General features: G+C 36.5%; 1 protein-coding gene across 1 annotated transcript; it reads left to right on the top strand.

Annotated features, from left to right (window-relative positions):
• Positions 1 to 9,063: 9,063 nt before the first annotated feature.
• Positions 9,064 to 15,406, top strand: LOC107594106 (kelch-like protein 10). The gene is made up of 8 exons (XM_016284057.1): positions 9,064 to 9,206; positions 9,599 to 10,091; positions 11,066 to 11,491; positions 12,373 to 12,570; positions 12,784 to 12,933; positions 14,656 to 14,772; positions 15,040 to 15,131; positions 15,274 to 15,406. The coding sequence occupies exons 1-8, from the start codon at positions 9,064 to 9,066 to the stop codon at positions 15,404 to 15,406; spliced, it is 1,752 nt and encodes a 583-aa protein (XP_016139543.1).
• Positions 15,407 to 16,286: the final 880 nt, after the last annotated feature.

The following is a 16,286-nucleotide window of genomic DNA, read 5'->3' as shown; positions in this document are numbered from 1 at the left end:
GCTTTCGTCCGGATCAGAGTAATACTTAGGTATCCACTCTTTCCCTCAGGGGGTGTAACATCTACCCTTTTCTTCCCCTTCCTAATTCCCCTGTAACCACCATCTCTCCACCTGACTGAAGTTAGGTGGAAGCTTCCTGCATAACAGTCTCCTACTGGACCTATGATGTTTTTGGTTGGTTCTATGGCTAAATCATAGTAACCACCTTACTGATGGTCCGGTCTAGAGGCTTCTCCGGACAGAGGTCCGACGCGGGAACCATGGTGGGTGAGTACGATCCATGTCTAATATATGTACATATGAATATATATACATATATACATATATACATATATATATATGAATATATATGTGTATCTAATGAGACTGGTGGTTGTGTGTTAACTTCTGCTAGATTCTTTGCAGTGTTTCCCGGGACCTGTGTGTTCTGTCCCTTTTCTAGGATAAGTCCTCGATGAGGCCCCCTCTGAAAGCATTTTGGGGTATGTAGCCTAGGCCTTTGGCCGTAGGGAGTAACGTCACTGACAGCCGTCTAACGTCCCAGGGGCGACTCCCATAGCAATATGGTAGAGTTGGTACTTAGTGCTCGCCATGGTTCTGGCATGCACTCCCCTCAGCATGGTGGCGTGGGTATACCGTTCCCCATAGCGACCCCTAGAGGACGCAGTTCGAAGTTCCCATGAAAGGGAACGTATCAGGTTACTTATGTAACCATGGTTCCCTGAGTAGGGAATGAGACACTGCGCCCTCTAGGTTTCTTGCCATGCTGCGGACACAAGCTTCAGACGAAGAAGTGAATGATGTGTGCTCCAGGCGCCTATTTATACTATAGTCGCACCGGTAGTGACGTCATGGCTGTCGCCGGCCAACGAGTTGGTGTTTTTTCAATGTATGCTTCAGACACGGGTCACGACGAGGCGTTCCCCCCATAGCGACCCCTAGAGGACGCAGCGTCTCGTTCCCTACTCAGGGAACCGTGGTTACATAAGTAACCTGAGATGTTTTTCTCTCATTTGTAGGGCTCCAGACACATTTAGAAGCCAAATGACCATATTTAGTAATGAAATTAGAGAGTCTAGATGGTTGTTCAGAAACACTGTAGTTCATGCTCATATTTCTAAGTTCTATTTCAGTGGTTGCAGATCAAGAGGGAGACACATCAAACTCTGTCATTTTAATTGTCATTGTCAGAAGATCAGCTAGTGTGTTGAATGTTTGCAGTAGTACATAGTGTAGCACTAGTGCATTTCACAATTAATCTTCTTTTAGTCTAGTTGTCAAACAAAGACACAAAATCTACTAAAACTATCAACTCTAACAAATTTAAATGACTTTATAGCGCACACATGTACAAGCACGCATGACAGGATAATTGTTGGTGTTGAACATACTTGAGTTTGTCCAGTCTGTAGTTTGAAACATACAGCAGCTTGACTATTGATTGCCCTGGGTGATTGTAGCTCAGATCCAGCTCTCTCAGGTGTGAGGGGTTTGAACTCAGAGCTGAAGCCAGAAACCAACAGCCTTCCCCTGTCACCATACAGCCAGATAATCTACAAATAGACACAAACACTCAGCATCATCTCATCTGGGACTGCAGATCATATTGAACTGACTAACACACAGTAACTCCGCTTTTAATAAAATGATCCACTGATTCAGTGTAGCCATTTTTATCCACAGATCACTGATTACAGGTTCAGTTCAGCTGAAGTAACTCAGTGTTTTACTCAGTGTCACAGTGTTGATGGAGAAAAACTGATCTCAGTAACAGTTTCTGTTCATCTCCACTCCTAACAATTTTCACAGTTTAATCAGGAAATAAATCATCTTCAAAAACATCAGGCTGGAGCAAATACAAAGCCTTAAGACACACTGGAGTCTGCTGATATACACACTGGAGTCTGCTGGGTGTAGAAAGCTAGATTAACTCATATATATATATAACCTGAACTCTTAGTTGATTAACCCAAAACATGCCTACTTGAGGTATACCGGTTCCAAAACAATGCCTGGGAGTAAGTTCGGTCAACACAGAGCATGTTCACTGTGAACACAAGACGTTCTCAACAGAACGCTAAATCCAGAAGTCGCCATGGAAACAAATGCTGAGAAGCGTTCCATACTTCTATCTTCTACTTTGCTTAATGGAGAGTTACATCCTTAGGGCATATCGCAATGTGTAAAACAAGAATACAGTAAATAAATCACACTAAATTGAACATTGTTTTATTTTATAATAGTCCTATATTAAGAAATTAAGAAATATATAAACTATAAAATATTATATTTTTCACAATCTGTCACGTCCACTGGAGTTTCAGCAATGGACAAGGTTATGTAGATATCTCTGAAGTAAACTAACCCTGAAACAACCTCCGAAGAAGGTTATGTTCAGAGCATAATTTGTTATTGCTACTTACATACCATGAACGTTATCTCAGTTCTTGGAACCGAAAGTTTAACTCATCTGTAAACTTTCCTGGGTATGTCACACAACCTACTTTCTGGAATAACTCCAGAGGGCATTTAATTTCATAACTAAGTGCATCTTTATCTGTTTTTCTTACCTCAGTATGTTGATCTGACAGTGTGAACTCCTCAGTCCATCAGAGAGCAGCTTCACTCCTGAATCCTGCAGCTCATTGTGACTCACGTCCAGCTCTCTCAGTGAGGAGTTTAATGATTGTAGAGATGAAGACAAACTTTCACAGCTCTGACCAGTGAGATTTACGCCTATCAATCTGAACAGAACAAAGCACTAATACCGTCATGTATCTTTCCAGAACATGCAATTTCAGAGTTGTTTCTAACTATTCAAAAGTGGCAGCCTCAAATTTAGAAAATCATTGCCATATCAGACACTAATTGGTCAATTTATTGTTTCTGTACTGAATTACAAAGATCCCAAACCTCAGTATCTCCAGATGACAGTGTGAACTCTTCAGTCCATCAAAAAGCAGCTTCACTCCTGAATCCTGCAGGTCATTGTGACTCAGGTTCAGCTCTCTCAGTAAGTTTGATGATTGCAGAGACAGGTTTACTGTGATATACAGTGGGGGAAAAAAGTATTTAGTCAGCCACCAATTGTGCAAGTTCTCCCACTTAAAAAGATGAGAGAGGCCTGTAATTTTCATCATAGGTATACCTCAACTATGAGAGACAAAAAATCCAGAAAATCACATTGTAGGATTTTTAAAGAATTTATTTGCAAATTATAAAAATAAGTATTTGGTCAATAACAAAATTTCATCTCAATACTTTGTTATATACCCTTTGTTGGCAATGACAGAGGTCAAATGTTTTCTGTAAGTCTTCACAAGGTTTTCACACACTGTTGCTGGTATTTTGGCCCATTCCTCCATGCAGATCTCCTCTAGAGCAGTAATGTTTTGGGGCTGTCGCTGGCGAACCCGGATTTTCAACTCCCTCCAAAGATTTTCTAAGGTGGTGTATATAATACATTTTTTGGAAATTTAGCCTAGCATGATTCTGAAATGAAAACTGCTCGTCTATTTCAAACTTTTCATTCTCACTTAGGTCCATCTGCATCCTCTGCAATATATCCAAGTCTATTAAATAACTCTCCACCAGCAAAATCACTTTTAAAAGCCTTAATTACACAACGATGGATGAAACTGCATGAAGAGAATGAATAACATCCCGTAAATCTACTAATTAAGTGAGGAATAATTTAATAATCATCTGTTTTAATGCACAGGGTAATTTGATTAGCTGTGCTGATAATATACTATTTTGTTCTATAAATGTCTTGCCTTTCAAAAGTTCATCACAGCGGTCTCTTCTGCTGCATCTCTACGGCGCTGATAGTATGAGCACTAACTTCCGGGAACTATTGAGCGGCTCCATGATCCGCCATTGCTGTAAAAAAAACTGGTCCATTGGAGTGAACGGAGTTGTCGCAACTCTCTCTCTCTATGGCTCTGGGTGTAGCTATGGCAGAGTTACATTATCTTATGAAAAGATAAACTAAAACTAATAAGGTGAAGAACCTTATTATGCCTCAAACAAATAATTGAAAGTTTGTTTGTTCTTAACTGATCAGCTATATAACATCTAATTTAAATTCCGATCTACATACAACTGGCCTGTAGGTTATGATGAATAATAAAAAAATGCATTTCCGGGCATAGTTGCCAAGTCCGCGTGTCCGCGTAGATTTTGGGCTTCTTTTTTTGTAAAGTTGCATGAAAAAATCCCGGGTTGCGGTTTTTTGGGTTTATTTTAAAAAATATGGTTGCTTGTTAGGGAAATCTGACAAGCAACTTTGTTTCTTTATTTATGTTCGCCGTATTCTCCAATGCATTGGTTGATACTCTATCTGCTCACAGTTAATAGCCAACCAAGTGCAAAACTATAAGTGCTGCTACATAATTTGCCAAATGTTCCGCCCCCTCCTCCCCATCATTGGAGAAAATCACATTTAAAAAGAAGGCGCGTGACGCTGTAATCCAAGCGATGACAGAAGTAGACATAGAGGAGTGTGATGACTTTCTTTTAGCCTAATTTTTCATTTTTACAATGTTTTTGTAATGTATTAATTATCATGGGCTGTAATAAAAAACAAGTAGTCCTATACTAATACTAAAACTATATAGCCTATACATTTGGTTCTAATAGCCTATATTTTAGTAAGCTATATGTGGCTATGTTACAGCTCCCCTTTGAAGCTCTTGTGTTTTTCTCCTTTTCCATCTCTCCAATCCTATTCTGCTCACTGGTGATTGGAGATGAGTTTTTTGTTCTCACTTTGTTGCAGTTTGCTGATTTTTGTAAAATAACATATCTGTTTTTGCTTTTCAGATAACAGAGTGGTTTCAGTTTAATATGTTGCAGGTTCATTTATTGGTAATAAATAATTGATAATAAATAATATTGATGATAATAAATCATCCAAAAAATATATTGGGCTTGTTTTTTAAGCCGCGGTTGCTTATTGCGAGAGTTGGCAACAGTTTTTCCGGGTTTCTCAGCAGCAGAAGTCGTCATAGTTGGGTAAACTTCTGTAGCAGTGAATGGGAGAATACCACAAATATATTTTTTTGCATTCTCATTTGCTCACATAGCAAAAGAGAAACTCCACGATAATGTTTTCACGTCGACTTTCAAAAAAAGGAAAAAATAGAGAGAGACTGATTACGGCAATCAGTAGAGAACGATGTCAAATTTACAGTCACTCCAATAGACGCTGTATTAGAAACACCCTCACATTAGTGTTAACTAGTTTTTTTGTAATTTGATGCAAAGGTACCATCTGCATCCTCTGCAATATATCCAAGTCTATTAAATAACTCTCCACCAGCAAAATCACTTTTAAAAGCCTTAATTACACAACGATGGATGAAACTGCATGAAGAGAATGAATAACATCCCGTAAATCTACTAATTAAGTGAGGAATAATTTAATAATCATCTGTTTTAATGCACAGGGTAATTTGATTAGCTGTGCTGATAATATACTATTTTGTTCTATAAATGTCTTGCCTTTCAAAAGTTCATCACAGCGGTCTCTTCTGCTGCATCTCTACGGCGCTGATAGTATGAGCGCTAACTTCCGGGAACTATTGAGCGGCTCCATGATCCGCCATTGCTGTAAAAAAAACTGGTCCATTGGAGTGAACGGAGCTGTCACAACTCTTTCTCGCTATGGCTCTGCTCAAACCACGTTTCCAGGAAACATGTCGTTCAAACCGGAAACCATAGCAAAACGGTGCACACCGGTTTGAGCTTGAACTTGCCCCAGGATTTTATTTTGTGTGCGGCAGTCGTCCGTGAGGGGCTGCCGCTTTACTTTCGTTTTGTGTGTTTATTTTATTAAAGTTTTCTTTGAATGTTCGCTGGTTCCCGCCTCCTTCTTCCCGATCTACAAACTTTGTTACAACTGGCCTGTAGGTTATGATGAATAATAAAAAAATGCATTTCCGGGCATAGTTGCCAAGTCCGCGTATTATACACGATTTTGGGCTTCTTTTTTTGTAAAGTTGCATGAAAAAATCCCGGGTTGCGGTTTTTTGGGTTTATTTTAAAAAATATGGTTGCTTGTTAGGGAAATCTGACAAGCAACTTTGTTTCTTTATTTATGTTCGCCGTATTCTCCAATGCATTGGTTGATACTCTATCTGCTCACAGTTAATAGCCAACCAAGTGCAAAACTATAAGTGCTGCTACATAATTTGCCAAATGTTCCGCCCCCTCCTCCCCATCATTGGAGAAAATCACATTTAAAAAGAAGGCGCGTGACGCTGTAATCCAAGCGATGACAGAAGTAGACATAGAGGAGTGTGATGACTTTCTTTTAGCCTAATTTTTCATTTTTACAATGTTTTTGTAATGTATTAATTATCATGGGCTGTAATAAAAAACAAGTAGTCCTATACTAATACTAAAACTATATAGCCTATACATTTGGTTCTAATAGCCTATATTTTAGTAAGCTATATGTGGCTATGTTACAGCTCCCCTTTGAAGCTCTTGTGTTTTTCTCCTTTTCCATCTCTCCAATCCTATTCTGCTCACTGGTGATTGGAGATGAGTTTTTTGTTCTCACTTTGTTGCAGTTTGCTGATTTTTGTAAAATAACATATCTGTTTTTGCTTTTCAGATAACAGAGTGGTTTCAGTTTAATATGTTGCAGGTTCATTTATTGGTAATAAATAATTGATAATAAATAATATTGATGATAATAAATCATCCAAAAAATATATTGGGCTTGTTTTTTAAGCCGCGGTTGCTTATTGCGAGAGTTGGCAACAGTTTTTCCGGGTTTCTCAGCAGCAGAAGTCGTCATAGTTGGGTAAACTTCTGTAGCAGTGAATGGGAGAATACCACAAATATATTTTTTTGCATTCTCATTTGCTCACATAGCAAAAGAGAAACTCCACGATAATGTTTTCACGTCGACTTTCAAAAAAAGGAAAAAATAGAGAGAGACTGATTACGGCAATCAGTAGAGAACGATGTCAAATTTACAGTCACTCCAATAGACGCTGTATTAGAAACACCCTCACATTAGTGTTAACTAGTTTTTTTGTAATTTGATGCAAAGGTAATATAATACAATGTATAGTGTAAATGTACATGCATGTTTTAAAAAATTACGATACTGATAACCATTGAAACGTGTCATCACAGTCTTGTGAAAAGGGTCTATTGCCGGTTGTAAATATTGTAAAAATACAGTTCTGAGCTTGATATTTGTAATTTCAACTTCACAGTGTGTTTAATCAAGTACCATGTAATACCAAACTATTCTGTATTGGTAAAATGCCAGTGAATGCAACTTCTGTATGACGCCTGTTGAATCTGCCCTACTGTCAACAACTCACTAGTGTTTTGTACCATGTATTATCATGATTGCATATCCAAATACCTAATTATTTAATCTCTTAATTTAATTCTACTGGTCACTGAGTTAAAAACTAGATGGTTAATTATTAATTGTTAATGAAAATTTATGAGGATTTTTGATGCAAAAGCCAAGGCCAAGACACATATAAAAATCATATTCAAACTCTGCCACTATGATGTCACAAAGACATTCTAGAACTAGAATATATGGAACTCTAGAGTCCTGAGATGACTTCAGTAAGAGTTTGCGGTGAGAAGACTGCATACATTTATTAAAGATCAACAGCTGGTAAAAATGGAGAACATCAGTCCCACAGCCTTTAACGTGTTTGATGAAGCACGTTTACTGTAGCCTAATTTTTCATTTTTACAATGTTTTTGTAATGTATTAATTATCATGGGCTGTAATAAAAAACAAGTAGTCCTATACTAATACTAAAACTATATAGCCTATACATTTGGTTCTAATAGCCTATATTTTAGTAAGCTATATGTGGCTATGTTACAGCTCCCCTTTGAAGCTCTTGTGTTTTTCTCCTTTTCCATCTCTCCAATCCTATTCTGCTCACTGGTGATTGGAGATGAGTTTTTTGTTCTCACTTTGTTGCAGTTTGCTGATTTTTGTAAAATAACATATCTGTTTTTGCTTTTCAGATAACAGAGTGGTTTCAGTTTAATATGTTGCAGGTTCATTTATTGGTAATAAATAATTGATAATAAATAATATTGATGATAATAAATCATCCAAAAAATATATTGGGCTTGTTTTTTAAGCCGCGGTTGCTTATTGCGAGAGTTGGCAACAGTTTTTCCGGGTTTCTCAGCAGCAGAAGTCGTCATAGTTGGGTAAACTTCTGTAGCAGTGAATGGGAGAATACCACAAATATATTTTTTTGCATTCTCATTTGCTCACATAGCAAAAGAGAAACTCCTCGATAATGTTTTCACGTCGACTTTCAAAAAAAGGAAAAAATAGAGAGAGACTGATTACGGCAATCAGTAGAGAACGATGTCAAATTTACAGTCACTCCAATAGACGCTGTATTAGAAACACCCTCACATTAGTGTTAACTAGTTTTTTTGTAATTTGATGCAAAGGTAATATAATACAATGTATAGTGTAAATGTACATGCATGTTTTAAAAAATTACGATACTGATAACCATTGAAACGCGTCATCACAGTCTTGTGAAAAGGGTCTATTGCCGGTTGTAAATATTGTAAAAATACAGTTCTGAGCTTGATATTTGTAATTTCAACTTCACAGTGTGTTTAATCAAGTACCATGTAATACCAAACTATTCTGTATTGGTAAAATGCCAGTGAATGCAACTTCTGTATGACGCCTGTTGAATCTGCCCTACTGTCAACAACTCACTAGTGTTTTGTACCATGTATTATCATGATTGCATATCCAAATACCTAATTATTTAATCTCTTAATTTAATTCTACTGGTCACTGAGTTAAAAACTAGATGGTTAATTATTAATTGTTAATGAAAATTTATGAGGATTTTTGATGCAAAAGCCAAGGCCAAGACACATATAAAAAGCATATTCAAACTCTGCCACTATGATGTCACAAAGACATTCTAGAACTAGAATATATGGAACTCTAGAGTCCTGAGATGACTTCAGTAAGAGTTTGCGGTGAGAAGACTGCATACATTTATTAAAGATCAACAGCTGGTAAAAATGGAGAACATCAGTCCCACAGCCTTTAACGTGTTTGATGAAGCACGTTTACTGGGTGAACACACTGATCTGGTCATCAGGGCAAATGACAGAGAATTTCAAGTGCACAAGATCATCTTGTGTGGCTGCAGCCCTTATTTTAGGTAAGGAGAAGCATTTAAACTGCAACTGTGTACAAAGTACCTAGAAATAATTATATACAAAATGTTCACCACTAACATCATACTGTTTAAACTGCCTAAGCTGTCCATATATAAATGAATGTATTGCCAGAACACAGAACATTACTAGGCCTACAGTATGATAAAAATATTTCTTGAAATGTTATTCTTAATTTTAATGGAATTGTATGAATGTTTATGAGTTTACCCAGCATGTTGAATTTAATATATGAAACTAATCTGTGAAAATTACCATTAATTATAGCAGCATATGTTTTAAAGCATGTTTCTCTACATGCAAAAATTGGTCTGAAATTAAAATGTAAATACTGTGATACTAAATGCCTGTATTTCTTTTTCAAATGTGTTTGCAGGGTTCTTCTTTCCACTAACTGGACCAGAACCGCAGAACATTTCTATGATATTCCAGGAATGTCTCGAAACATCGTGTCTCTTATTATTCAGTACGCGTACACAAGATCTGTCCTCATTACAGAAGAGAATGTGCTGGAGCTCTTAGTGGCGGCTGATCAGTTCATAGTCTCAGGTCTTATAGATGCCTGCTGTCAGTTCCTGGAGTCACGCTTATGTCCGGAGAACTGCATTGGCATCTGTATGTTTACAGAGGATTTTCATTCCTGCTCAAAGCTTCGCCATAAAGCAAAGCTCTACATCCTGCAGCACTTTGAGGAGGTTCTGCAAGTATCTGAGGAGTTCCTGGAGCTCTCAGTGGAACAGCTTGAGGAGATCATTGATAAGGATGAGCTGATTGTCAAACAGGAGGAGGTGGTTTTTGAGGCCGTCCTCCACTGGATTGATCATGCACCTGAAAGCAGGAGGAATCACATCGCCATGCTTCTGCCAAAGGTAAAACAGAGAAAGACAGTAACATTTAACTAAATAAAAAATAAATAAATAAAATAAAATACAAATGTAAAAATAAATCAATACTTACTTACTTAGTAAAAAATACTTTTTATTTAGTATTTTTGTCTAGTTTTCCATTACAAATATCTAAAAAGTCAAGATACATTTACTTAAGATATTAAGTCCTGTTTACTGAATAATGTAAATTAATAACAAAATTAAGTGAGCTTATTCTTAAAACAAAAAAAACAGTTTTTATTAATATTTTACATCAGTTTTTATATTTTCTGTTTTCATTTTAATTTAAGTTAAAGTTTTAGTAATTTTGTTGTGTTTTTGTCATTTATTATTTTTTTATTTTATTTTTATTATTTTTTTATTTTATTTCAGTTTTATTGTTACTTTAGTATAAACTTACGTAATTTTGATAATTTTTTCATAAAACAAGACTTAACATCTCAAGTCATTTGTCTTTATTTTGCTAAATGTATCTTGATCTTAGAAAGTTTAGATATTTGTACCAGAAACACGACAAAAATACTGAGTAAAAAAATATTTTGTAGTGTTGTAACCACTTTGGACACCATATAAAAAAGTGAAAAGTGATGTGGCGTGTAGCCAAGTATGGTGTCCCATACTTAGCTACAAATTTGTGCTCTGCATTTAACCCATCCAAGTGCACACACACAGCACTGAGTAGTCAACACACACACACACAGCAGTAGGCAGCCATTTTTTGCTGCGGCGCCCAGGGAGCAGTTGGGGGTTCAGTGCCAGAGTCATGGTATTGAGGGTGAAAGAGAGTGCTGTACATTCACTCCCCCCACCTATAATCCCTGCTGGCACAGAGACTCAAACCCACAACCTTTGAGTTACAAGTCTGACTCTCTAACCATTAGGCCACGACTGCCTAGTAACAGCTTTGCAACAATCTAGCAATTCTGAAAATCTAAATTCTCTTCACTGTGCTTCAGGTTCGAATGGGATTAATGACAACAGACTACTTCATCAATAATGTAAAGAGCAATGCACTGGTGATGGAGAATGAGGCCTGCACGCCTCTTATCATCAATGCAATGAAGGCTTTGTTTGAATTTGACATGGATTTACAAGAGCCCACCAGCTCAGAACTCATACATCAACTGACACGCCCACGTCTGCCCTCTGCGATCCTATTGGCCACCGGAGGATGGAGTGGCGGCAATCCCACCAATGTGATTGAGGCATATGATGCAAATGCAGACCGCTGGGTCAATGTGACTCTTGAGGATGAGCGTCCCAGAGCTTATCATGGCACAGCTGTCCTGGATGAGTTTGTCTACTGTATTGGTGGTTATGACAGTGTGGAGTATTTCAACAGTGTGAGGAAACTCAGTTTCATCACTCAAAGTTGGCACGAGGTGAGTAATGTTGTAGGTCAACCGGTAACTTTAATTTAGCTTCCTTTATAAAAAAAAGTACTGTGGTAAAATCTGATGGGACCACAGTACTGAATGAAAGTGCTCGAAGTTAAACCTTGATACATTTTGGTGTCCCAAAAATTATTGTAACTTTGGATATAATTTAATTCCTTAAAATAATATATATGGGGATATAATATCAGGTATAATTATACATAATAATATAAAATTAATAATATTTTATTATAAATTTGGATCTGTGTTATATAAGTACATTTGAGATACTATTATGTAATTATAGTATTATAGTTTATTAATATTTAAATTTTTTTATATTTTTTAAATATTTACTCTCATTTTAGATTGTAGTAATTTTGTTGCGTGTTTTTGTCATTTTTGTTTGGATATTTTTTTAAATATGTCTATATAGTTTAAATTTTTAAATTTTAGTTTTTTTTAGTACATCAAGTTAAAATAAATGAAAATAATAAATATTACCTTGGCAAATAGCTGAAATAAAATCAGTTTAAGGATTTAATTTATTTTATAAATAAGTTTAAGTTTCATAAAATTTTCATGCAATTACTTTTTTGTATGGCTTTAGTTAACTATAATAACCCTGACAATATAATATAATATCATATAATATAATCTTTGGACAAAAATAACTAGAACTACCTTCATGAACGAGCCAAAAAAGTACCTTTTTTGTAAGACACATTTAAAAGCACACATTTGTACATTTAAAAAGTACAGCAAAAATCGTGGTAGTACCATTGTACTTTTCTGCAATTGATAGAAGAGAACAATGAAATAGTGTATTGATATATATGGACATTGATTTATGTGCCAAAAAATGGTAAAACCATGATGTGTTGTAGGTGGCTCCCATGTATGAACGGCGATGCTATGTTAGTGTTGCTGTTCTGGATGGGTTCATTTATGCCATCGGTGGCTTTGATGGACATGTACGTCTAAAATCAGCAGAGCGCTATGATCCTAATGCCAACCAGTGGGCACTGACTGCATCCATGAATGAACAGAGGAGTGATGCAAGCGCCACCTCACTGCAGGGCAGGGTAAGAACATGCACCCATGACCTGAAAACCAGAAGGACAGGTGAAATGGAGAAATTGTGGATTGTAGCATGAGAATACTGTAAATAAGAAACAGAATATCGTATGAAATATACTGTGTGTTGTAAACACTGTTTTTCTGAACAATCTGTAACAGTTGTGTGTAAGGCTGTGGTCGTGAACATCATGTGGATTATATTTGTGTGTGTGTGGCAGGTTTATATCTGTGGAGGTTTTACTGGGACAGACTGTCTCTTCTCAGCTGAATGCTTTAACCCTGAGACAAACCAGTGGACTCTCATTTGTCCCATGAGAAGCCGCCGCAGTGGTGTTGGTGTGATCGCTTATGGGGATCTAGTTTATGCTGTGAGTATTAAACACACACATCAGTGTTATTTTTGAATGATTGAGATACAATTATAGTTTTTATTCATATTTTAAATGTTATATATTTTATGATTTTATGATTCTAATTTTAATTAAAGTTTTAGTAATTTTGTTTTTGCATTTTTTTTTTTTAGTTTTTGTTATTTAAAGGGGTCATATGATGTGATTTCAATTTTTCCTTTCTCTTTGAAGTGTTATAAGCTCTTGGTGCATAAAGAAGATCTGTAAAGTTGCAAACACTAAAGTCTCAAATCCAAAGAGATATTCTTTATAAAAGTTCAGAGTCAACCACAACCACACCACATGTCTACGTCACGATGTGGGAAGATTTGCATAACGCCACCCAAATGTTCACGCAAAGAAAGAAGGCGTAACTTTTATTCTCGCTGTAGTATTGTTGTTGCCGTGTGTTTCATTGTGAAAGCGAAACTACTGGTTTGGCCTTTCAAAAGAGGACGGAGTCCAGTCCGGGGTCGTCACATGTGGTTTACACCGGCCACCGCACACTTAAGCCGGCCTCCGCTCACTCTAGCCGCCAGCCTCCACTCACTCAAAGCAGCAGTGTGTGACGATGTGATTTGTTGTGAAACCGAAACTACTTTGTTTGGTCTTCCAAAAGAGGACACGACTAGAAATCAGTGGTTAAGTTGTATTTACAACACTGTTCCAGAATAGTTCAACCCAAATATTCAGATGTGTGCAGCGCATTTTATGGAGGACTGTTTCCTGATCCTGGGAGAGTAGACTACAATGCCGGCTGTTCTGACTCACAGACTGTAAGTATGTTTTTTTATATTTAAAGGATTTGCCACTGACGATTCAAACGCGAGTTTTGAGCAGTGTAGAGTAGGGCTTGTTGTTTGTCATTTCTCCGATCACAAATGCAGACATGGTTTTATGTTTACGCGGCACGATGCAACGCGTAAAAACAATGACAGTATAAGTCATTATACTACGTAATTATGTCCCCACTGGATGCAACAAATGCCTCGTTTATAATGGGTTTTAATGTTTTTGTCTCGTCACTCCGGCCGGACAGTGCATCACAGTATGGTAAGGGGCGTAACATTTCTGTCACACGCTTGAGGTATTCGGCCAATTACAACGCACTGGATAGCTGGCCAATCACAGCACACCTCGCTTTTCAGACTGATGAGCTTTGTAAAAATCTTTTTCAGAAAGGCAGGGCATAGAGGAGAAACAATAATGTACAGTATGTGGAAAATAATTGTGTTTTGAACCTTAAACCGCATAAACACATTTCATTACACCAAATACACAAAATAATGTTCTTTTTAGCAACATCATATGACCCCTTTAAATGTCTATTTAAATGTTTTTTTTTTGTACATCATTATAGCATTATATGTGTCTATATAGTTTTTTTATTAGTTTTTATTTCAGGTTTAGTTTGTTGCCTTGCCTTGCTGAACTATCTGAAATAATGTTATGAGATGAAAGTTTTAATAATACGTTTTTTATATATATTTTATTTCAATAAAGCTTGCTTTGTTTCAAGAAAAAAAATGTTTAGTTAACTGTAATAACCCTTACACACATACAGAATCATGGAAGCAATCACAGTTTAAACGTGTGTGTGTGTGTGTGTGTGTGTGTGTGTGTGTGTGTGTGTGAATGAATGCTTGGATATGCATAAAAACACAAACAGTATGCATAAATAAAAAATGTATTTTTTTAAAGGTTGGTGGTTTTGATGGTGCCAGTCGTTTGCGGAGTGCAGAAACCTACAACCCGCTGACTGACATCTGGTGTGATATTGCATCTATGTACAACCCACGCAGCAACTTTGGCATTGAGGTGAGATGTGGACAATTAATCTGTATCTACTGAAACTATGAAATAACACTGCAATAATGATTGGTTATTATAAATATAGGGAATTTGTATTGGTACCATATTGACAATAAGTGGAAAGTTGCATCTCAAAAACTCTAGAAGACTTCATGGAAATGTCAAAATGAATAAACATTGCCCAATGTGTCCTATACTTTGATTTATTGATGCAAAGTTAAAGACTTCTGCTGAACATTATTTAATTTCCTTTTTACCTTCCTCCAAATCCAGGTAGTTGATGATCAGCTGTTTGCTGTGGGGGGGTTTAATGGATTCAGCACCACGTCTGATGTGGAGTGCTACGATGAGAAGACAAATGAATGGTAACATCCACAAACACTAAATCTCACAGATCATTTTGCACTGCATAAGCTAATGCCTCCAAATAAGGCCCAAAAAAGTAAATTAAGACTCAATAATGTATATTTATTTGCATTCTCAGCATGTTTTCTGTTGTCTTCACAGGTCTGATGCGAATGAAATGGTCATTTTCCGCAGTGCTCTGAGTTGTTGTGTAGTATCAGGATTACCTAACATGGCACAGTATGCTGCCCAGCGAGACGTAGACCAGATACAAGATGAGTCTGACAGTGAATGACCTGCTTCCAGCAGCATTCTGACCTTCTGACCAGGAAAAAACCCTCACCTGTGATATGTCACATGAATAAATGCAATCAAAAATAAGGTCATGATCTAAATGTCAATCCTTTCAAGTGTGGTGTCGTTCATCAGATTGTAGGTTAAAATCCTGCACCTGTGGAAACAATAAACTCAGTGAACAATGAACTCAATCTCAGTTGTTGTCCCATGAGGATTGTCCCTGTATTATTATACTTTAAGTTGCTTTGGATAAAAGTTTCTAAATTCTTAACAAACCGAAAGTGATACATTTGTGTGATAGAAATGACATGAGTAAAAATATAATGTCTAATATTGGGCATTATGTTTACTGAGCAAAATTGTTAGTTTTAATAAACTGTTTAATATTCACTGTAATTTACTGTCGTTCATCAGGGTGACCGGTGAACGAGTTTTGGTCTTTTTTACACATTGTGAATGATTGATTTAACTCCTAAATAGTCTTTGCTAAACTCTGTGAGAAGATGTGATGTTTTTATTACTGTAGGCGTAAAAAACACATGGAAATACCACTTTATGTAACTTTTGTGTTACATTAAACAATCGAGAATGAAATATTTCTTTTGCAGTATCATTTATGACTTCTGAAAACAATAAAGATTGTAAACCGAGTAAAACCTGGAGGCAAGGTATTTTAGTGCTCTGTAAAATAATGACATCGTCAGTTGTATTGAATATGTGTGTAATATTAGGCTCGGTTATAAATGGCAAGAATATATTTGATAATGTACTAACAAAGATATTAGACAAGTTTTTCATGGAAAAAAGAAAGTTACTCCCAGGGGGAAATTTTATTGGAATTCTGTCCTACAAGATGTTAATTAGAAAAAAGCCAAGGT

The sequence above is a fragment of the Sinocyclocheilus grahami genome, unplaced genomic scaffold, assembly GCF_001515645.1.
Source record: "Sinocyclocheilus grahami isolate Dianchi unplaced genomic scaffold, SAMN03320097.WGS_v1.1 scaffold179.1, whole genome shotgun sequence".
Classification (NCBI taxonomy): domain Eukaryota; kingdom Metazoa; phylum Chordata; class Actinopteri; order Cypriniformes; family Cyprinidae; genus Sinocyclocheilus; species Sinocyclocheilus grahami.
Note: the sequence above shows the minus strand (reverse complement) of the source record. Positions and strands in the feature narration are given on the sequence as shown.

Excerpts from the sequence above, each read along its gene's own strand:
- LOC107594106 (XM_016284057.1), top strand. The coding sequence starts at position 9,064 with ATGGAGAACATCAGTCCCACAGCCTTTAACGTGTTTGATGAAGCACGT. Across the intron at positions 11,492-12,372 it reads TCACTCAAAGTTGGCACGAG|GTGGCTCCCATGTATGAACG; the intron begins GTGAGTAATGTT and ends GATGTGTTGTAG. Across the intron at positions 12,934-14,655 it reads ATGGGGATCTAGTTTATGCT|GTTGGTGGTTTTGATGGTGC; the intron begins GTGAGTATTAAA and ends ATTTTTTTAAAG.